The 23,025-nt window shown below is 33.0% G+C and overlaps 1 protein-coding gene and 2 long non-coding RNA genes across 4 annotated transcripts; 1 reads left to right on the forward strand and 2 right to left on the reverse strand.

Moving 5' to 3' along the window:
• Positions 1–1,751: 1,751 nt before the first annotated feature.
• LOC110687690 (uncharacterized mitochondrial protein AtMg00810-like) lies at positions 1,752–2,890 on the forward strand. The gene is made up of 2 exons (XM_021864315.1): positions 1,752–2,573; positions 2,729–2,890. The coding sequence occupies exons 1-2, from the start codon at positions 1,752–1,754 to the stop codon at positions 2,888–2,890; spliced, it is 984 nt and encodes a 327-aa protein (XP_021720007.1).
• Positions 2,891–8,230: 5,340 nt separating this feature from the next.
• On the reverse strand, positions 8,231–13,221 carry LOC110687863. 2 transcript variants are annotated; one of them, XR_002504476.1, is made up of 3 exons: positions 12,852–13,221; positions 8,988–9,080; positions 8,231–8,893 (listed from the first exon to the last, which is right to left on the reverse strand). It is a non-coding gene; the product is annotated as an uncharacterized LOC110687863 (long non-coding RNA). The 2 variants fall into 2 exon arrangements; XR_002504475.1 differs by having other exon boundaries at positions 10,582–13,221.
• Positions 13,222–16,795: 3,574 nt separating this feature from the next.
• On the reverse strand, positions 16,796–18,904 carry LOC110687594. Its single transcript, XR_002504453.1, has 3 exons — positions 18,568–18,904; positions 17,931–18,199; positions 16,796–17,026 (listed from the first exon to the last, which is right to left on the reverse strand). It is a non-coding gene; the product is annotated as an uncharacterized LOC110687594 (long non-coding RNA).
• Between the last annotated feature and the right edge of the window lie 4,121 nt (positions 18,905–23,025).

Genomic DNA, 23,025 nt, shown 5'->3' on the forward strand with positions numbered 1-23,025 from the left:
AATCTCTAAACATTTCATCCTCTTTTGTAACCGCGAGTGCCTTATCGACAAAATCCGGAGACCAACCCAATAAAGACGTCACCTCCTTGAGCTTTTGTTGAAACTCTCTATTATAACTTATAGTTATAGATCATACTATACATGAATATTCTTTATTTCAAAATAATTGACACAATTAAATTGATACTTATATCAAAGTACTAATTTAACCTTAAATATATATTACACGTATAAATTAAATTTTATTAAAAATATAAAAACAATTGATCATTCCTAATTTGGTATCGTGGCCCTACCCATAGTAACTACCCAGGCCAAGTAACCTAACCACATGTTTCACACAAGCTTATCAAAGGCCAAATTGCCAAAACGACTCCGCCACAACACTAATCTTTTATTAACAAATTAAACTTTATCGTGTTTTGTGGTGGGTGTCGGAAAATTAGGTCAATGTTGGAAATCCGGTCAAAAGGTATTTTTTTACAACATTTTACCTTTTAATAATTAGTTTCTTACAATATTTTTTTATTAGGTAGTTTCTTGATCATAAATTATAGGTTTTATTAGGTAGTTTTTAACAAAAAAATCTATTCTGTTATTAACAAATTAAATTTTGTCGTTCTCCATTGAATTTAGAATTCTAAAAGTTACTAGAGAAGTCACTCACAATGTTAGTAAGTATAATTACATAAATGATTATTTATATCAATGTAAATATATTTAGGGTCTCTGGGAACCCTAATTAGATTGTACTCTATATATATTGTGAATACGATTGCCTAGCCTCCTTGAGGAGCCATTCATCTTCTAATATGGTACCATACTTCTAAATCAATCTTTTCCTCTCTTCCGCAATTCTTCTTCTTGTCTCTAATCATGGTTAATGATGCTCCTTTTTTTGGGATATCCTTCTTCTCATCATGGTTATAGGTGTTACGACTTGCAAACTAAGAAGGTCATTATCTCTCGCCATGTAACATTTGATGAAAATGTTTTCCCATACTCTAGTCATTACACTCCTGTGTCGAGTGATTATGATTTCCTAGCTAATGAGGATTCTCAGCCTCTATTAGTTCAGCATTCTTCACTTGGGGAAATTAAAAACCAAATCAATTCTCCTTTAACTCAACAACATGCTGAACATACCTCTCCTCCCACGGCCCAGCCCTCTAGCCCAATCCCTTTTTCTCCTACCTCTATCACGGGCTCACAGCATCACCAATAAAGCCCATCTCCATCACCCTCATCTACTCATGCTAGTTCAGCCCAACCAACTCCACTATCTCCCTCGATGCATACCAGAAGTAAAAGTGGGATATTTAAACCCAATCCTAAATACTTCCGGACTACTACTCTAAGCCCCACTGTTTCTCCTTCACCTCGGTCTCACAAGTATGCTCTTGAGGATCCGAATTGGAAAACTGCCATGATTGATGAGTACAATGCAATGTTACAAAAATCAGACCTGGGATTTGGTTCCGCGGCCACAGGGAACGAATGTGATTAGAAGGATGTGGATTTTTCAACATAAGAAAAAGTCAGATGGTTCTTTTGAACGGCACAAAGCTCGTTGGGTTGTTAATGGTAAAACTCAAGAAATTGGAGTGGACTGTGATGAGACTTTTAGTCCGGTTGTCTAACCGGCTACTATTCGTACCGTTCTTAGTCTAGCCTTATCGAAACAATGGTCGATTCGTCAGTTGGATGTTAAAAATGTCTTTCTACATGATGACTTACAAGAAACGGTGTATATGCATCAACTTCATGGGTTCGTCGAACCAGATAAACCTTCTCATGTTTGTCTTCTTCGCAAAGCTCTTTATGGTTTGAAGAAAGCCCCGAGGGCTTGGTATCAACGGTTTGAAACTTACATTATTTCTCTTGGGTTTGTGAATAGCAAGAATGACACGTCACTGTTTGTTTATCGCAAAGGTTCAGAAATGGCTTATTTGCTCTTATATGTCGATGATTTTGTCCTTGCTTCATCTTCGGACTTTCTAAAGCTCAGGCTCATCTCTCTTCTTAGCTCAAAATTCGCTATGACTGATCTTGGTCCCCTCACTTATTTTCTTGGTATCTCTGTCTCTCGCACAAAATCCGGTATGTTCTTATCTCAACGCCAATATGCTCACGATATTTTGTCACGGGTGGACATGTCTTCTTGCAAGCCTGCCACTACTTTCGTCAATACTAAGTCTAAGCTTAGTACGGGTAGTGGTCCGCCAATTTCTGATCCCACATTGTATCGTCAGCTAGCGGGCGCCCTTCAATACCTGACATTCACAAGACCGTATATAACCTACATCGTGCAACATATTTGTCTCTTCATGCATGATCCGCGTGAACATCATCTTCATGCTCTTCGTCGGGTTCTTCGGTATATCAAAGGTACAATTGATTATGGAATGCACTTGGCTGCCTCATCCACCACGGGTCTTATATCTTACACCGACGTCGATTGGGGTGGCTGCCCCGACACACGACGATCCACCTCCGGGTACTGTGACTTTCTTGGTGATAACCTTGTGTCATGTCATGGTCCTCAAAACGCCAAGCCACCTTATCTCGTTCAAGTGCGGAGGCGGGATATAGGGGTGTTGCCAATGTTGTTGTCGAGTCTAGTTGGATCCGCAATCTCCTCCTTGAGCTCCATTGTCCTTTGAAGAAGGCAACCATGGTTTACTGTGACAATATTAGTGCTATTTATATGTCGCACAATCCTGTTCAGCATCAGCGTACTAAGCATGTGGAGATGGACATCCATTTTGTCCGTGAGAAGGTCGCTCTTGGTCACATTCGAGTTCTGCACGTCCCATCTGCTTACCAATACACTGACATTTTACGAAGGGTCTCCCCGGCCCTTTGTTCAACGATTTTTGCTCCAGTTTAAGCATTCGTCCTCCTCCGGCTTCAACTGAGGGGGAGTGTTAGTAAGTATAATTATGTAAATAATTATTTATAACAATGTAAATATACTTAGGGTCTCTAGGAACCCTAATTAGGTTGTACTCTATATATATTGTGAATACGATTGCCTAGCCTCCTTGAGGAGCCATTCATCTTCTACTACACAATAGATCGAGAACAAATCTTTGCAAATTGAAGAAACATTATTGACAAACATAAAGACCAACGAATAAAAAATAAACACTAGTTTGAAATTTTATTTAGAAACACACTGATCTTTGTTATTACTTACTCTGTATTAATATAAACACGACCAATATATGTAGTATCTTATTTAGAAATAAAGAAGAAAGACAAACATAGCCGAGTTGTGCTGTGCACATCGAAGCTTAAACATGGTAAAGAGTAAGCAAAGCACAGTTAATTAAGTAGTTAGGTATGAAACACAAGCTACAAACTCTAAATGGACCTGGTCCACACTAATTTATTGTGGACTACTAATATTAGAGACACTATAATTATTTTATTAATAAAAAAAAGGTCACTATATTAAAATAAAGGTTATTATGTTGAAATAAAAGTCATTGTGATTGTAAAATAATTAATTATGTAGTTGAAAAATCAATTTAATTTGAATTTTGAATTTAATTTTTTTCTATGAAATGAAAGTCATTGTAATTGTAGAATAATTAATTATGTAGTTTAAAAATCAATTTAATTTGAATTTTGAATTCAAGTTTTTTTTTTCCAGAATTTTCATTTCAATTTTGAATGAAAATATTAAGGCCCAACATATAAAAGATTACCTTTTTTCCAATAAGAGAGGAGTGTAATATCCATTTATGTGTACATATATCATATCTCTAATTTACGTCCTCTCTAGTCTGTAAAGGGGAAAGTATGGTTAAAGGTGACATCGACTCGTTGAATGACTAGCATGTGGGGAAAACATTGTTAAATGTGAAACATGCATGATCACAATTTGCTTTCTGAAAAAATAAAAATAAAAATAAAAATGCATGATAACAATTTAAAGATCCTACACCTTATGTACAGACTCGTGAAACATGCCCGATCACAATTCACACTTGTCATTATTTTCTCTTTTTATTATTAACCCCTATTCTTCGGTGTTTCGAAAACAAATATTCTTCTGCCGTTTTTACATCACAATATTTACGGAGTAGTATTTGCAAATAATCCCACTATTTTTTTAATATACTTCTTATCATTTTGATTAACACATGTTAAGTCATAATTTTTTGGTTAAATAAGACATAACTTTGATATATAGTTAATATTTTAAATAATTATTAATAAAAATTGCAATGATATATGAATTGAAGTATTATATACTACGTTATATCATTTATATATTTTATAATAGTATATAAAATTCATCGTATAATATATTCAAATGTCAAAAACATAATATATGTATATAGTGTATAGGTCAAGTGATATATTTAAAAAGTTCGTTAGAGACAATGTAGTATAAAACTAACAAATGCTACTCAGTCAATAAAATCATAGTGACTAAAATACAAACCTTTCACGGCCTATTCTCCCTTGATAATGCTTTCACACCAAGCTAAGTAAGAAATAATGTAAATCAAGCTAAGTGTGTGCACTATCAGTTGATTATATGAACTGATGAGTTATTTTTTAGAGACTGTTTGAGCTTTTTGAGATCATCTCTCAAGTAATAATACATGAAAAGCCTAAGCTCAAATTGGTAGGTTTACAAGTCACACCATATATGCATGTGACTCTATAACCTGACTTATTCGGTGTCTTAAATTAGATTTTCAAAGTCATCTGTATATAAGGTGCGACTCATTAACCTATCGAGTCGAATTATACATATTAGGCGACTCATTAGGTGATAGTCATTGCTAACAAAACTCACCTATTGAGTCGCCTAATGCGTATAAGGCGAGTCGACAGGTTTTCGAGTCGCACCTTGTACATGTGACTTTGAAAATCTAATTTAAACCACCAAATAAGTCGGGTTATAAAGTCGCATGCATATATGGTGCGCCTTGTTAACCTATCAAGTCGCCTCATATATATTAGCTTAGGTGACTCGTTAGGTGCTTTGTTGATTTTAACCCCAACTTAACAAGTCGCCTAATAAGTATGAGGCGACTCGATAGGTTTATAAGTCGCACCTTATGTACAGGTGACTCTAAAAGTCCGACTTATAAGGGGTTTTTTGTAGTAGTGTAGTAGCTAATTGTATCCCCTTGATTTAAGTGGCATGAATCTAAGTCAGGTCCTAGAATTTGGTTGGTTAGTTTTGTAATTGAATTTGAATTTGGTTGGTTAGCTTTGTAATTGAATTTGAATTAGTTGATTAGTTATGGGTTGTGTTTTTGTTGACTTTTATAGAGCTATATATTAACTACCCCGCACTGGAGTAGGGAAATAATATTGTAGTTGTGTATGAACTTACTGCCTTTGCTAATGTTAACAATTCATGTTAGAAAGGTGGTTGTAGTATAAATTATTGCTCATCAGATAAGTGATATATGATAGTATGCTACTTTAACCAAAGAGAATCTTGTCTAATTAGACAAATGTCCCAATATGCTTGCACCAGCCTCAATATTTAGAAGCTGAAGTTTGTCAAATCAAAACCATTATTCTATCTAGATTAAAAAATCAGCTTATACTAAAACATGAGGTGATTGCCTTTCTTCAAGAACTAACTGCAATTTTATATCTGGTTGACTGTTTGGGATATTAAATACAGTAGCGCAAACCCCTAAATGGGGAAAAGAATGAGCCAACACCTTCCTCTACCCTTCATGAAGGAGTGCAAATTTTGATCTAGTTGACTATTTGGAATATTAAATACAATAGCACATGCACCTGAATGGAGAAAAGGTCGACTAATGAGCCTGCACCTTCTTCAATCTCTTAATGACGGAACGCTTGTGTGTGTGTATATATATATTTATATGTGTTGTTGAAAAGGAGTAATCCTTCGTTTGCATATTACTTAGGATACTCTTTTCTTAGATTTGGCTGTGTGAGGTAGTTAGATTGGACTTCTATCTATTACTGCTCTTTTCTTTCTCCCAATCAAAGCTAGTTTTGAAATAACTTTATTTAGGTACCTTAGGTGTACTCAGATTGTATAAAGAACTATGGCTTATAAATTTTCTTATTTAAGTACCTTGTATAACTTTCAATCTATAATGCAGTTGGTCTTTGTTCTCTGCTAGCCCAAATAAATGGTGTGCCCATAATTAAAATTAATGCTATGCCTCGCTCGCAGATGAAGGATGGATTGACCTTGGACGTGTGGCAAGGGATCAAGATGGGAAGGTACTTATTATTGCAACCACGAGAAGATCCCGGGCTTATTGGGCGCTTGAGATAGGAGAAACAATGGCCTTAGTTTTTTGCTTTGAGGTTGGCCAGAAAAGTATGGGTTCGAGGAAATCATCTTAGAGTCTGACTTTAAGATTATCATCAAAAGACTGTGGATGATAGAGGCCTTGAGTTTAGATTTATGTTCAAGTTTTAGTAGTGTAACAAAATTTTACGTGAGTATGTAAGCTTGTTTGTCTTTTGGATTCAATCTTAAAGTTAGATAAATGAAATGGAAATGGAGTATCATTTTGGTCTTTATATTATTATTATTATTATTATTATTATTATTATTACTTAATTAATTACTAATTAGCAATAGTAATAATAATAATAATACTATTTTTTTAAAACAAAAATAAGGAGAAGAAAACAGTTGTCTAAGATAGGAGTTCTCTTTTTATACGAATAGAGAACGCCTTTCTTAAGATGACAGTTTTGTTTTCCTTGTTTATTATATATTTTGTACATGAAATAATTGGATAGGCGTTTTGTAATGTAATGGATATAGAATGCGTTAAATAGGCGTCTTTTATACCTTATAAGGCATTCTGTATTGTATATTTTGTAGTAGTGAACATTTGATCGAGAATCTATCTTGAGATGGCCTGGTCCGATCTTTTAACAATTCAAATTGTAATGTTGTATAATTCTTTTAACAACAAATCAACTTTATCGTGTTCCATTAAATTTAAAATTCGAAAAAGTTACTTTGTAGATAATTACAGAAGTCACTCATAAAAGAGAGTACGTTTTTGCAAATCAAGAAAACATTATACACACATTCTTATATGTGGTTGATCACACCATGTTAGTAGAATAAGGGTTACTTCGTTAGTATAATAGGGGTTATTTCGTCAATGTTACAAGGTTACTCAGCCAATATTAGAGGGGTTCCTTGCAATTGATCAGTTTTATAAGAGTTACTTTGTTCTTTAATAAGTAGTCACATGGTGTGGTCAGACATACACAAAACGAGCTAATTATTATATTGTTGACATATCTAAAGACTAACGAAATTTTTTTAAAAAAAAAAGTAAAAAAAAAGTTTGATATTTTATTTAGAAACACAGTGATCTGATTCATTAGTTATTAATGAAAAATACGAGCATAATATCTTATTCAGAAACAAAGAAGAAAGACAAACATAGCCGAGCCGAGCCGTGCCGTGCACATCAAAGCTTAAACATGGTACAGAATTGGAGTAATTAAGTAGATAGGAATGAAACACAAGTAAACATACAACACAATAACACATATATAACGGCCGTGCACATCTAAGTTAATTATCTTGGGTAACAGGTACCCCATACGCTGCCGTCGCATTTGTAGCCGGGGCAACATGGGTCATTCATTCCACAAGACTCGCCAGTTGTTGGGCACCATATGCATTGATACCGGCTGCCCGTCCAATCGCCGTCGCTTCTCTTTTGAGGATAACAATCATTTTCCACGTTTGGATTACATCTTTCAAATTGCTCTTTACAACCAAGATTATGATCCACCAATGCCCCAGCACAATTGCAATGCGCTCGTCGTCGCTAAATTCATCTCGGAGTCGGGCAGTGGCTGCACAACGAGTGGTGCTCACCACCATAACAATAGTAACCAATAACATTACTATCCATGTTTTCATTTTATTTTATTAATTTTCTTGAGGTGATTTTAAGGTTTTTGGTGTGTAAAAATGGAGTAAGCACCCCTCCTTTTATAGCCCATTGGCCAAATTCCGTGCTGTCCATTGCTTTTATAAATTTAAACTTTATAAATATTTTAAGTAATTTTGTGGCCTCATCAGCAACATAAAGACCAATATATACACCTTAGTAATGATAACTTTTCTTTATTTATTACTGTGCTATGTAGTATGTACTGTACACACTTTTTCCGTTTTCTTGTAAAATGCTACACTTTTCATCTCACGTTTGTGTTAAAATTAAAATATAAAGATAGATAAGAGAAAGAGAAGAATTTGAATATAATTCATTAATTGCATTCTTCGTTAAACAAACGTCACTGCCTTGCCTTATATAGGCCAATATCACGGACAAAACAAAGCTAAAAATATGCCAACAAATTACTTAATAATAGGAGCATGACTCCACTTACAAAATATGCTTAAAAGAAACAAACCCACTATCTCCTAATATTTCTCAACTATAATAAACATGCAGATGACTAATAAACAAACAGTCCCACTAATAACATACTCCTAAAGCCTTTATTCATGACCAAGTACACGTAACTACTAGGGGTGAACACCGGTCCTGAACCGGATTGGACCGGTTTATGTGAACCGGTAATGCGAACCTATTTAGACCGGTTTGATTTTCTTTCTTTATAAAGGCCTATTTTGGACCTGTTTCAAGACCTTCTTTGGGACAAAACTATTGACCTTTTTTTTAGTCCAAAACATAGTTATCTACTTATTATATACATCAGTTAAAACATAGTATAAAACATATTTAACAAGTTACATAAAGTCCAAAATAGATTATATTAGATTGTATACTTGATCCCTTATCTCCCTTCAATCACACGCTTCAAACGAATCAAACCAACGAGTCTACAAAAATGACTTCATTGTCTACATCACCACATTGCACATCTAAATCAAAACGAAAATAGATTATATTAGATTGTATTAATAATTAATAAGTAATAATAAAAAAATAAGTAAAAGTGCTAAATAACATAACTACCTTTCTCGATTTCCTCTAACTCTTTCAAAGTTTCCTCCACATCAATAATTGGCAATCCCTTTGCTCTTAACGAATCTTGTGAACAAATAAGGGCTTGAACCATCATAATACAAAGACAACATTACCAAATTAACTAAAGCATAGTCAGAATCAGATAACAAACCATTTGTTAACTGACCATTAACTAAAGCATCACAACACTTAAAAGTAAAAAAAAAAAAAAAAAAAAAAAAAAAAAAAAAAAAAAAAAAAAAAAAAAAAAAACCATATAAGTTCTGGATTTACAGCAGCAGCATAAGGTTCGCGCAGACTCTAGCCTAAAGGAAAGATCATTACCAAATTTGCTGCAAAGATGTTTATTAAGTGTACATTTCTTTTACTGTGAAAAGGAAGCTGATATTTTTAAACAAAAAGAATAAAAAATTTCTTTTACTGTGAAAAGGAAGCTGATATTTTTAAAGAAAAAGAATAAAAAATTTCACTGCAACTGGTAGATTGTGGTGGGAAGAAAACCACCCTCGAAACAGCAACAAAAAACAAACTTCATCTAGAAACATCCTAGTCATGAGGAGGGTAATGACAAGAAGATAATGTAACAGAGTAAACAAGCCGCAACAAATAGATTTTTTGGGGGGAAAATATGTGGGTAGCAAGAATACCATTTCTTATAAGGCAAACGGAAAGCAAAATTAAACCTCACCTTGCAAGACACTAATCATACATCTTTGCTAAGTCAGTTCATATAGTACCAAAAGATCACATCTCTTTCTAGATTGCCCTTATTATGGCTTGAAAGGCTCATAGAATTAAAAGAAACTGAGATAACAGTACAACACTGTCAAATTACTCAAATAAAAAACCTAATTACCAGATTGACCAGATAAGTAATGGTGTTCAGACGCGTTCTCTAATAGTTTGCCAAATAGAATTAATATGGTTAACAAAGGAAGATAAATGATAATCACACAATACAATTAACCTGTAAAGTCTATGTAATTGGCTTAGATGCCACCACACTTTTAACATTGAAAAAAAATATGCAGCAAGTATGATGAGTTATCAAGCCTGAAACAAGTAAAACAGAATAGAATCATTGGCCCTCTCTTATATGCCTAATAATATTGGCAATGAACCATTTTCAGACTCATTTGTGACAGCTTTTCACAGTGAAATTATGCCATTCATAGAGAAACAAATAAACAGCAGTGAGAGACAAATTCAAGGAAAAACCAACAATTATCTAGTAGGTCAACTCAACAACAAAAGGGCTTCTACCAGGCAATTATCTAGCTGCTTTACAGATAGCAAGTTAGCAGATCAATCCTTAGTTCCCACTTCCCAGACATATGGGTTAACTGAAATTAAAGTCCTTGGGGGAGAGGGCCAGAGGGGGGTGTTAAGTCTGAAGTGATAGGGGTTTAAGAAGGGAGTAAAGCAAAAACCAACAATTACAGAGATAAAATAAATAAGCAATAAGTTAATCAAATTTGCGTAAATGACAGATTCTGGCATGAGAAGGGGGAAAATAAGCACTTAAAACCTAGAACTGAGCTCAGATTAGTCAGAAAAATAAAGGATTGTAGAAAGATTTTACCTTAGGTGTTACAAAGCTCCAAAATGGATCTAGAGTACGACCTCCCGTACTAAAAGTGTATTCAGACGCAACTGTACGCAACTGTAGACAGTGGGACTGCTAGGATGTCACGTGCCATGCACTTAAGAACCGGATAGCGATGACCATTAATACCCCACCAAGTTAATGCATCTAGTTCTTCTTCCTCCGGCCCTATGCGTTCATGTAAGAATCTATCCAACTCGTTCATCACATACCCACTTGTCCCCTCTAATTTTTTTGCCACTTCTTTAAGGTTTTTCATGTAACCGTCACCCCCTTCTATACCAAAGGCAGTATCATCATCAACATCAAAATAAACATCAACATCTATTGGCATCGAATCCCCTTGTTGGCTACTTTGAGAAATAGAAGAAGTGTAAATGTTTCTATATTCATCAAATAAAGTGTAAGTGAATTCTTTCACCTTATTGGCAAGCTTCAAACCCTTTTCTTTCCATGCATATCAATTAGTGACAATTCAACAAGTATGAACTTGCAATGAGAGTCAAGAATAGAAGCAACATAAATAAGCTTGTTCATTTTATTCACATTCCCCTAATACTTATCAAACTTTTGTTTCATTGCAATAGTCATAGCTTGAAAGTTCAAATCCCCACTTTTCTCCCACTTATTCAACATATTATACATGGAAACAATCTCACTCAAACCTCTATTTACTTGTCACATAATGAGAGCCAGAGATACGTTTAGTCAAAACATAGAACCCCTTAAAAACAAAGTCAATCTCTGTGCTTTTTTCCAATCTTCTTCTTTGGGAGGTCTTTCATTATCATTCAATCCTCTCCATCAGAAAGAGATAACCCACTAAAAACACACTGAAATTTCAAAGCCGTGTCCAACATTGTGAATGTAGAATTCCAATGAGTGGGGACGTCAAAAGACAAGGAAGCTTTGGAATCTATATTTGCTTTTTGCACAAGATCTTTGAACCTAGATATTCTACCGGGAGAGTTTTTCACATATCATTCTTCTTTGGGAGGTCTTTCATTATCATTCAATCCTCTCCATCAGGAAGAGATAACCCACTAAAAACACGCTGAAATTTCAAAGCCGTGTCCAACATTGTGAATGTAGAATTCCAACGAGTGGGGACATCAAAAGACAAGGAAGCTTTGGAATCTATATTTGCTTTTTGCACAAGATCTTTGAACCTAGATATTCTAGCAGAAGAGTTTTGCACATATTTCACGGCATTTCTAACTCTATCAATGCACACACCGTGTTGTTTGATTCCATCCCACTCAATTAGATTAATGATATGAGTAATGCATCTAACATGAAGATTTTTTCTATCATTAATACATCCGGTTCTTCTAACCATTCTACTTAAGTGCATACAAGCAACATCATTTGAAGAGGCATTATCAATAGTGATAGTAAAAAGCTTATCCTCAATACCCCAATGCTCTAAACATGCTTCGACGGATTTTCCAATAGCCTCTCCTTTGTGACTTGATATTGGACAAAAATTGATTATCTTTTTATGCAATTTCCACTCACTATCAATAAAATGAGCCGTAAGACACATATAATTGATTCATTGTATTGAGGTCCAAGTATCAGTGGTCACAGAAATTCTTTGACAAGCTTTAAACATTTCTCTCAATCTTTCTTTCTCACATAACTTCTCCCTCTTATCAACCAATGATGAAAATTAAAATCAGTCAACACAAATAAATAAACTAAAACTGCATACAATAAAATAACAGCAACCAGAAATAAAATGACATGTAAAATGCAAAAACCAAAACAGAGCTTAGTAGCAAATGTGGTAATTTCGCCGAACAGGTGGTGGGTATTATTCAAGTGGGTAGAATACAGGGAATGGGATTGAAAAAACAAAAACCCATAATCAAATTAGATGATAGAAATACCCAATAATACTGCTAAATTAAGTCACTTAAACCAAATTCTCTACTATTCTAATTCATAATTCCATCCTAACATTTAAGGTTTATGCAACAAATTTGACTCAATCATCAAATTAGGCTCGATTAATCACATACAAATCTTCTCAAATCAACGTAAATTTCACACAAGTAACAAAATCGGTAGTTATAATTTTTCATAACTTGAGTAATTCTAACGAACAGTTCAATTAATCTACCATAGAAGAACCCTAAATTGACTAGTGTGAAACTAAACCCTAAATGGATGATTAAATTGACAATGGAGTGAAATTAAACGCTAGATTGTAAAACTGATATTAAATACTAAATAAATCTTACCTTAAAATCTGTTTCAATGGCGGTCAGAAAGCTGTGAAGCCGCTTCAATGAAGAATTCGGAGTACGCTTCAATGGAGAATGAGAGAGAGAAGGAAGAGTTAGAACACTTAGAAGGGTTTCCTTTCCTCTTCTTTTTCGTTTCCTGATTATACCCAAAAAAACAAAAAAAAAATAACCGGTTTACGGCCCAGACCAAAAAAATCCGGTTTAAACCCGGATCGGACCGGCAATCGGAATAACCCATTTTTATGGACCGGGACCAGATCTGAATCTGCCGATCCGGGTCCAGTCCAGTTCAGGTCTGGTTTCCGGTCCGGAGTATTTTATGTACACCCCTAACTACTACTACTAATAATCTAATCTAATACCTCCTCCGTTCCTTTTAAGATGACACAGTTTGACTTTTGCACTATTCACAAACAACTCTTTGACTAATTTTGTGATTTGTAGCTACAATAAAATATAATCATGTGGGATCTTGTTTGAATCGTCTTAATGTATATTTTATTAATATTCACTTTTCATAATTTTACAATGTTGATAATGGGAGATATAAATCGTTAAAATTGTGCGTTGGCAAACGTGATAAAAGAAACGTGTCATCTAATTAGGAACGGAGGAAGTATATATATAAATAAAGTATGCATTTTTTAGAGCATTCGGTGCGCCACATAAGCAAAGGTATATTTTCGACCAATTAAAAATTAGATTTTTGTTTTATTTTGGAATTAAAAAATTTGTTTGCCACCTAAACAAAAGTGACGAATGAAATTTAAGAATTTTGCCACGTAAGTAAAAACAACGAATATTGATTAATTAGGATTTAATTTATTTAAAAAACTAAAAATTATCTTTTAAAATAATCATCTTTAGATGTAGGATTAATATACCTACTATTATAAGATAAATTTTGATAGTGTTTATGATAAGAAATAAACAATATTCCTTAATTATAATTAAATTAAATTTGTGATATTTACCATTATAAATTGATGTATCATATGACACCAACAAAATTTCGTATCAATACAAAACCAAACCAAGCAAATTTTGTGTCATTAATTTTGTGTCAGTTTTATTAGGTCGCCAATGGCTGGGTAATTCTTAGTCTAATTTTTAAAACCCATGTTTAAATGTATATTTGTGATTATTGCTTAAATTGTGTTTATTTGGGATACTTAATGATTATATGTTTATGTTTTGTTTACTGAATTTTGTTTTTACATGCAGATTTATTTTTAATCAGAGAATTATATTTGAGAAAAAATCTTTGGAATATCAAAGTACGAGTTTCTCACCTGATGATCCTATTAGATGAGGAGGTATTATATCTTTATAAATCGTTTACATTTATTAAATCTTTTTATGAACCTTTTAGTTTTTATCAATTAATTATATGATTTAAACAATATTTTTCTATTTAGGTAGCTTAATTAATTCATAAAATCAACTTAATTTTTTATTTTTAATTACAGGGTGATTACGTTCATACCTCAATTAAAGAACTTTGTTCTACAATTTTGTTCAAAATTGATTATTATTATTATTTTATTTTTATTATTATCTTTTCACATTAAAGATTTTATCCTAATATGTAATCGATGAAATATCATATTTACAATTTTTGTTTTTTTTGAAAGATATCATATTATTGTCATATAGCTAACAACAACTAATAAAATACAAAACAACAATAAATTAAGTCGTATTATAAATTACATTAAAAAAATTATACTTTTGTAATTGACAATATCATTTTAATTAAATAATTATTTGGTTTTTTTTTTTTGTCTGAAATTATTAAATTGTATAATAAATCAAATAATTATATAAAAAAAAAACTTAGAGTATATAGGAAAATATCTTTTCTTGAGATATATGTATGACAATTTGTGCATCGCACGGTATTATTTCGACCAATTAAAAGTTAGATTTGTATTTTACTTTAGAATTAAAAAAATCACTCGCCACTTAAGCAAAAGTGACGAATGAAATTAAAAATTTTGCCGCGTAGGAAAAAACGACGAATAATGATTTATTAAGATTTAAATTATTTTAAAACTAAAAATTATCTTTTTTAAAAGATTATCTTTTGATCACTAGACAAAAAAGGTAAAAAGACACCGGTTCAAACCCCCCCCCTTTGGCACCGGTTTTGAACCGTTGGGGATTTGAGGGATGCCAAATCCATGAAATTTGGCACCGGTTTTGCTAAAGCATTTAGCACCGGTTAACCGGTGCCAACTACCATGGCGCGATTTTTTTTTTATTTTCAATACTATTGGCACCGGTTCTGGGTGAGAACCGGTGCGAAAACCCCCACTTTAGGCATCGGTTCTTGCTTTGAACCGGTGCCAAAAGTCTCAAAAAAAAATTTTAAACAAACTTTTGGCACCGGTTCTGTTCCAAACCGGTGCCAAAAATACCCCTAAAAAATAAAAAATAAAAAAAATTTGCATTTTTTTCACTTAAATTGATATAGAAACATTAACATATATATAAAGTTACATAATTTCATTAAAAAAGGCTGTAATATTACAATTTTCGTCCAAATAAAAATTTGAAGTGTCCAAAAAAAAAATTAGGCCCTTTAGAGTGGTCATGCTCAGCCACCAATCTTGGTCCTTCTTATCACCGTGGCCTACTTCTCTGATTTCCTTCCACCAGAACTGTAATTCAGGATCAGTAGCAACCATGTCATCAGACTCGTAGTAAGATGAGCAATACTCCTGAACCCAAGTCTCAATCGCAGACCAAACTTCTAGTCCATCAACAGCATATGGGTAGTCCTTGATGTGTAGTTTGTATCCATGAGGGCTTTCTGAGTCCTTTACCGCCATTCCTCTGACAGGACATTTTTCATTGAATCAAAACTAGATAAGAAAAATACAGAGTTTATAAACGGAAGTATTAGTTTAGTATGGGTAAATAAGGTGACATACCTCTGGACAAGGTCTCTTGGAAGAGCTTGATCAGTGAAAACCCAGTCTTTGTACAGTTTGGATGACCACACCGCAGAATACTGTCTGAGAAAGACGGCTTGTTCAAACAACCCATTAGGGTTAAGAGCAGTCTGCGTGCTATGGAATTTATGCGCATTGTATCACGAAAGTGTGGATGCAGAAGTTTGTGAACTGGGTGAAGTATGTACACTCAGCTGTCTATTTGATGATATTACAAATGGTTCGGTGACTGCATGTGTGTGTAACCTGTCCAAAAGAAGATACCCTGCCAGAAGTCAGAGCTTGAAACATGACTTTGATACTATAAGCTTTAACAGAAAAATATAGTACCAGTGGCTGATTAGCTGATGATAACCAGCGTCAGTAACAGCCACATAAGCTTTGGCTAACTGCCAAATAGAGCCTTCTATTCATTTAACTCTGTCTACACAATCGGTTCCCATGTTTTGATGGAAAGAAAAACTCCCATAAATTGTCATTGCCCCCGTTTTCACTTTTTTGTGTCAACCAAACAAGAGTTCCAAAATGAGATTCATGGAAATTTTGAATGCCCAAGAAATTAAGCCAACCAAACAACACCTTTGAATGAGATAATATCATGATTACAGTCATGAGAATCACGAGTCATGAGTCAGGACATCTAGTTCATATGTAGCAATCAGAGATGAAAGGTACCTGTAGAGTTCCACCGCCGCCACTAGAATCATTGTCATCAGAAACACTCACAATAGTCCAAGCATCATAAGTATTCCAATGAAAATCAACCATCTTATCCCTGTATATAATTCAGAAAAGCAAATTTGTTCAGTTGCAAGGCTTCAAGACTTCATCTATTAGAACAAACACAGCAGTCAGATAACATACAAAATACTTTTGAAAACAAAGGCTAATGTCAAATTTGCATCAAAAGCTTTTTTGGGCTTAGCATTAGACAGAACCATGAACTGTTAAATTTTTTATAAAGACTTGATATCAATTATTCTACAAGATGACAATACAAACGTATTAGCAGAGAAAATTGTTTAATGGAACATGTAGAAAGATTTGATGAAAGAAAAATTTCCGAGTCTTTAAAATATCCTATAAACACAAAAGAAATGAAAATATCAACATGTAGAAACATGAAAAGCCAAACCTGTGTCCAGCATGCTGAAAAAAGAGACCTGGAGGAGCATTCGTTGTTCTTACCCCACGCTCTTTCTTTTTACCAACCTGGAAAAAATAGCAGAGGGTATATCAAAGTTGTACAAGTGGTACAAAAATGCAAAAACAATTAACAATAACAACAACAACAACAACAACAAAATTAAAAAAAAAAAAAAAAAAAAAAAAAAAAAGAGGCCAGCATATAATAAGATGAAATGCTTGAAATATCCAAGTTTTATTAAGTTTTGTAAAATCATTAATTATGTCACTAATTCACGATCGGATAACCCTTCAATAACACACGCCAAAAAATTATAATATCAGCAAAGCAAAGAAATCTCAAGACTTTGTTCTATCTGGCTTATTTAGTCTCAAATTACCTAGTCTGAATTTGTTATAGCTTTGAACTTTAACTTGCATTATTTGAATATCTGAGTTATATGACTATATCCGACTCATTTGTCTGAACTTTATGACATAAATTTAAGTTAATTCCACTGTGAGGGAACTCATTTGTGAGTATGTCAAAAGTTATTATTTGTGGAACTTATCTGAACTTTATTCCCAATAAACAATATAACCCATGCACAAGAGTCCCATGGTTATTCTTACACTAGATCTATGACTTAAATAGATGATGTCCTTGCCATGGTTGGTATGTATTCAAAAGTCAATTTCAAATAATCTTCAGACAGATATTAGCAGATGTTCATAATTATTAAAAGAAGGAAAGTGGGGACCTAGGGCAAGAGAGAATTCAGCAATTGACAAATACAATTAGCACTAGAATATGAAATCAAAAGCTAGAACCCTGGCATATTTCTTTTACTGTGAGCAACTTTCAGCACATAAGTTAAACCATAAGTCCAAGCAACTAAACTAATTCCTATCTCTTGAACTCCTCTGCCTATAGTTGTTTTATCCACAGGTCTCCAAAAACATTACAAGAGTAAATGCTAATTTTCTTTACCTTCTCATAGTCCCAAATGTTGAGAACACCATCCTCTGCAGCACTTCCAAAGACAGTTGGATTGTCAGGAGACCACTGAAATTAAGGATGTGTTTAGAACAGAATTTGCAGGATAATAGAATGTGGTTACAATCATTATGCGAAGAACATTTAGAACCTAGACACAAAGAACAACAGCTTTGTGGCCCTCAAATTTGTGAACAGGTGATCCTACTCCGTCAGAAGTAAGATTACGCCGATCAAACATACGAACAGAGCTATCAGCAGATCTGAAGAAAATAACACAGAAGCCATGTCAACTCCTACAATAATATAAGTGTTATTACTGTTATCAGCAAGGGTAAGGCTGTGCATATTTTGACCTCCCAGGCTGACCTACGAAGGGATCAAACTATATTCCTATCCTTCTTCTCATATGAATATATAATAGATGGGCATATCTCATGTATAAATGAAGCAACCTAATACTTCACCCGTTTCACTAAATTGCAACACTTTGACTTATGCAATATTCAATAATGTGTTTCGTCTATATCCTTCTTAGATAACAAAAATGATGAAGGGTAGAAAATGCAACTCAAATTTAGAGCCGTCAGACAAAGCAAGAAAAATGGAAAAAGAAAGTGTCAAATTCTACCTGTTAAAGAAATGCAGTGGAGAGAGTACTCCAAAGGGAGAACCCTTTGAAACTAGAAAATCTCCTCTCTTATTCGAATATGGCATCGTGATCTCTGGAAGCTCCTAAATAAAGAAAAGTAAGCCACCTCGTCATTCTCATGCGAATGTAATCTTACTCTTTTCCTGAAAAAAATTTGTAGAAGTAATTATATTCACATTCCTAAGAAAAAAAAAAAGCAATTCTAGAAGCAACCTGAGCCATTATATTCACATTCCTCAGTCTGTCAGTCAAAGATGTAATCTCATTCTTTTCCTGAAAAAAATTTGGTTCAGTACCAGTCTAGAGAGTGGAAGAAGAAGACACTGAGTCCAAGCAAACATCAAAACTTTAGAGTTTAGGGAATACTTCCAATAGTTTCAACATAATAGCAAAGACCTTATCACGCCAAATTATAAATGACAAAGCACATGAACAATAAGGATTCACCTTTGCTGGATCCTTAATGCTGCCACGTCTCTGATAAGAACACGACAATCAGTAGTAGCTTCAACACGCTTGAGAGAGTTTCCTCTCGGGCCAAGCAGTCGCCCGACAAAGTTGTACTGCTACAACAATTGAAAAAGGTAAAATGAGATTGTGTTGCATACGAAACACCATTCATGAATCAAGACCAAACAATCAAAATATATAAGAACTGCACCAACTTCATATATTGGGATAGTTGTCAACAGGAATGTCCACTCTGATAATCCTCTTCACGATAAGGCCTGACGAATTACCATGAGAACCAAGCTAAATCTGAGCTGAAGACTAGTGTAAAAGACCTAAAATCTAAAGAAAAAGCTAACATTTGTAAACGAAAACGCACCACAAAGAAAGGGAATCATATTCCCGGATATCTAACAAAAGGCCCACAGAGATTTAGGAATATCCATTTAGGAAAGTAACAGGTCAACATAGTATCAGTAACCCCACATGACTACATCTATTCTTGAACAGTGCAGGTACAGGTCCACAATATATTCAGACTGCCAGAATGCTCAAAGCAGAAACTGATTTTGAAGTCAAGGCCATTTCCAGTAGAACTAATCTCACAAAAAGGTACTGACGGGAGGCATTCTAAGGTATAGAGTCTGGTAACTCTTTTTTCTCACCCCTCTTCAAAATTTTTTAAAATGGCTGAAATTTTAGAATTACATGGGCGGATGGCATTATGAAATCATGGGTTAACGATGATTAGTATTACAATCCAAAAGTAGTACCATTTTTATCAAATTAATCCAACTCAAACAATTCAATTCAATTCAATCCAACTCAAACAATTCAATTCAATCCAAGTACAACAACAATACCAAGACCAAATCAAACAACAATTCAAACAACAATCCAACAACACCTCAAAACCAATTCGAACAAGTAAACAACAGCCCAACACCAATTTAAATAACAAGTAAATAACATCCCCACCCGTACACCAATTCAACCAACAAGTATACAACATTCGAACACCAAATCTAACAAGAACAAGTAAACAATACCCCAACAATAACAACTCGAACATCAACTCCCAAAACTGATTTCATCCTAATTTCATCGAATTAGCACTAAAACACTGATTTCATCCAATCTCAATTACATAAAATTACAAATAAATAAAATTTAAATTCAAACTAAAAATTAAATTGCTTACTCATTTGATTTGAATTCAAAAATCCTTAAAATCAACATATTAACTTCGATAATACAACAATGAAACCCCAAAAAGTAAAATAAATTCAATTATCTAATTAAAATTCAAAAACCCTAAAATCAAAAAAATTAATTAAACAATTCCCCACCCAGCCCGACAGCCACTCCCCAGCCCAGCCCCGACAGCCACCCCCTCCTCATGCACCACCATCGAAACCACCCTCCTTCCAGAGCCACATGAGCGCAATAGACCCCCGCCCCAGCCCCACCAACGAAACCGCCCAAAACTTGAATTCCCCAACCCAAAACCACCCTAAACTCCCATCCCTTTCCCTGACCCTAGTTTACAAGAACTAACCCTAAATTCGAATTTCAAATCAACAACAAACCCTAGATTGCGAAAACTGAAATCGATAATATAAAAAGGACAAAAACAAATTCTTACCTCGAAGCTGCTTCAATGGAGGTGAGAAAGCTCGAATCCGCTTCAATGGAGAATTAACAGTACGCGTAGTGGAGGAGTGATATGGACAAAGCTCAGAATGCGCTTCAATGCAGAACTACAAGCACGCGTAATGGAGGAGAGATATGGAGAAAGGTGGAACTTCAGAGGTGAGAAAAAACGAGAGTTAGGGAAAACCGAAAATGAAAAGCAAGGGAAACAAAGAAATAAGAAGAAGCAGAGTAACGCATACCCCGTTTTTTTTTTCTTTTTTTGTCTTTTTTAATTCGCACCGGTTTGAACCGGTGCTAATTACCTGATTACCATAGTTGGCAAAACTGAATTTTTCAATCCCGCCCATTTTTTTTGGCACCGGTTTTCAAGAACCGGTGCTAAAGGGGGGGTGCCTATTTCATTTTTCCTACTAGTGGATATTCGGATTTAAATGATTAAAAAAATATAAATTATACAATTATTATATACAAACACTTTAAAATTAAATATTTGAAAAAGGAAAATATATGTTCTTTTTGTTTTTAAGAAAACGTTCAATCAATTTTTTTTTTAATTTTTTTTAAAAGAAATCAAAATTATTAATAATTAACTAATATTCTTCATTTTTTTAAAAAAAAATCAATATTCTTAAAAAAATAAATAACAATAACGTTCAGTCTTTATCAATATTCTTCAAAAAAGAAAAAAAAAACAATAATGTTCAATTTTTATCTTATCTAGCAACCCATTTCATGATTAGATAAAATTTTTTATAAGAGATTTATTTGCTACTCCACAAATATATAAGATAGGATAATATTAAAGATTTGTATACATCCTCTCAAAAATATAATTTTGATTTTTTTTTCAATTGTAAATAGACAATATATATATATATATATATATATATATATATATATATATATATATATATATATATATATATATAATACAAAAAAACACAAACATGTGAATATTATTTATCTACACTTTTTCATGGTGTGAATTTTTTTCAGGTCTAATTCGTTAATTAACAAAAAATATTGGAAATAATGTAAGTATATCAAGGCATTTTGATGGTAAACAAAATAAATTGATTGTTATTCATTATTTTATAAGATGTATGTTTTGTTTTGTTTTACCTAATCTAATTATGTTACTTATCGTATTAAATTTTGTTAAACAACTTAATTGTAACTTAATATTAATTATTCTATATTTGAAGGGATTATGTCCATGCGCCAATGGAAAGAAATTATTGGAAAAGTAAGGGCCTGTTCTCTTTAGCTTATTTTCAGTTCAGTTCAGTTCCTAATTTCCATCTCTCATAAAATATTTAGTTCAGTTCATTTCAGCTCAGTTCAGTAAATTAGAACAAGCCCTAAGTCAACTATAATAATGTTACAATAGTAGGAAAAAAAAAATTAAAGATTGTAAGAGATGTCTATGATAATTTTGATTTTTTGTGTATTATAGTTTCTGGTAGAATATCGATATTGTTATTGTAAAAATTATTGTAGTAGTGTATACATATAACTCTATTATTAAGACATATGATAATGAAATTTCATTATAAAGATTTAATTTTATTCAATTAGATTAATTTTAGTAATGCAACACTCTTGGTAGTATATATATATATATATATATATATATATATATATATATATATATATATATATATATATATATATATATATATATATTTCATTTAACTATTTAAAAATTTATAAAGTCATATATTTTACTGTTACTCCCACCGTCTTTATTTTAACCCTATAGTTTTGGGTTTACTTTATATTTTTCATTGTATAAAGTTAATACGGAGTAAAAGAATAATGGTGGTCTAAATTATTGTTTGTGAAAGAAAAATAGTGATTCTATAACTATATATATATGTATAGTGGAACAACGTGTTTTTGTTATACAAACGAATCATAGGTTAAAGAAATACGAACAGGATTATGATTTTATTCTAATATCTATCATACTTATAATTTTCATATAACTATTATTAGTAAATTAAGGTCGCATTATAAGTTGTATAAAAATAAAACAAATTATCCGTTTTCTAACAAGCAAAATAATAAAAAAAAATTATAGGGTTAAATTAAGAAAATAATATTTTTTTTATGAGATTTATGTATAAAAAAAACCGTGCATCGCACGGGCTTCCATCTAGTTAGACATAACTATTTTGAATCAATCACACAATAGTTTGTTAATATGCTATTTCAATCATTAATATTTTTTTTTTTAGGTCAACAAATTATAATTTTTAGTCAAAGTTTTAAAAGTTTGATTCTATTTTTTTTTTTTTTGCAAGAAAAAAAAATATAACAAAGGATTAC

Source organism: Chenopodium quinoa, unplaced genomic scaffold (assembly GCF_001683475.1).
Source record: "Chenopodium quinoa cultivar QQ74 unplaced genomic scaffold, ASM168347v1, whole genome shotgun sequence".
Taxonomy (NCBI): Eukaryota; Viridiplantae; Streptophyta; class Magnoliopsida; order Caryophyllales; family Amaranthaceae; genus Chenopodium; species Chenopodium quinoa.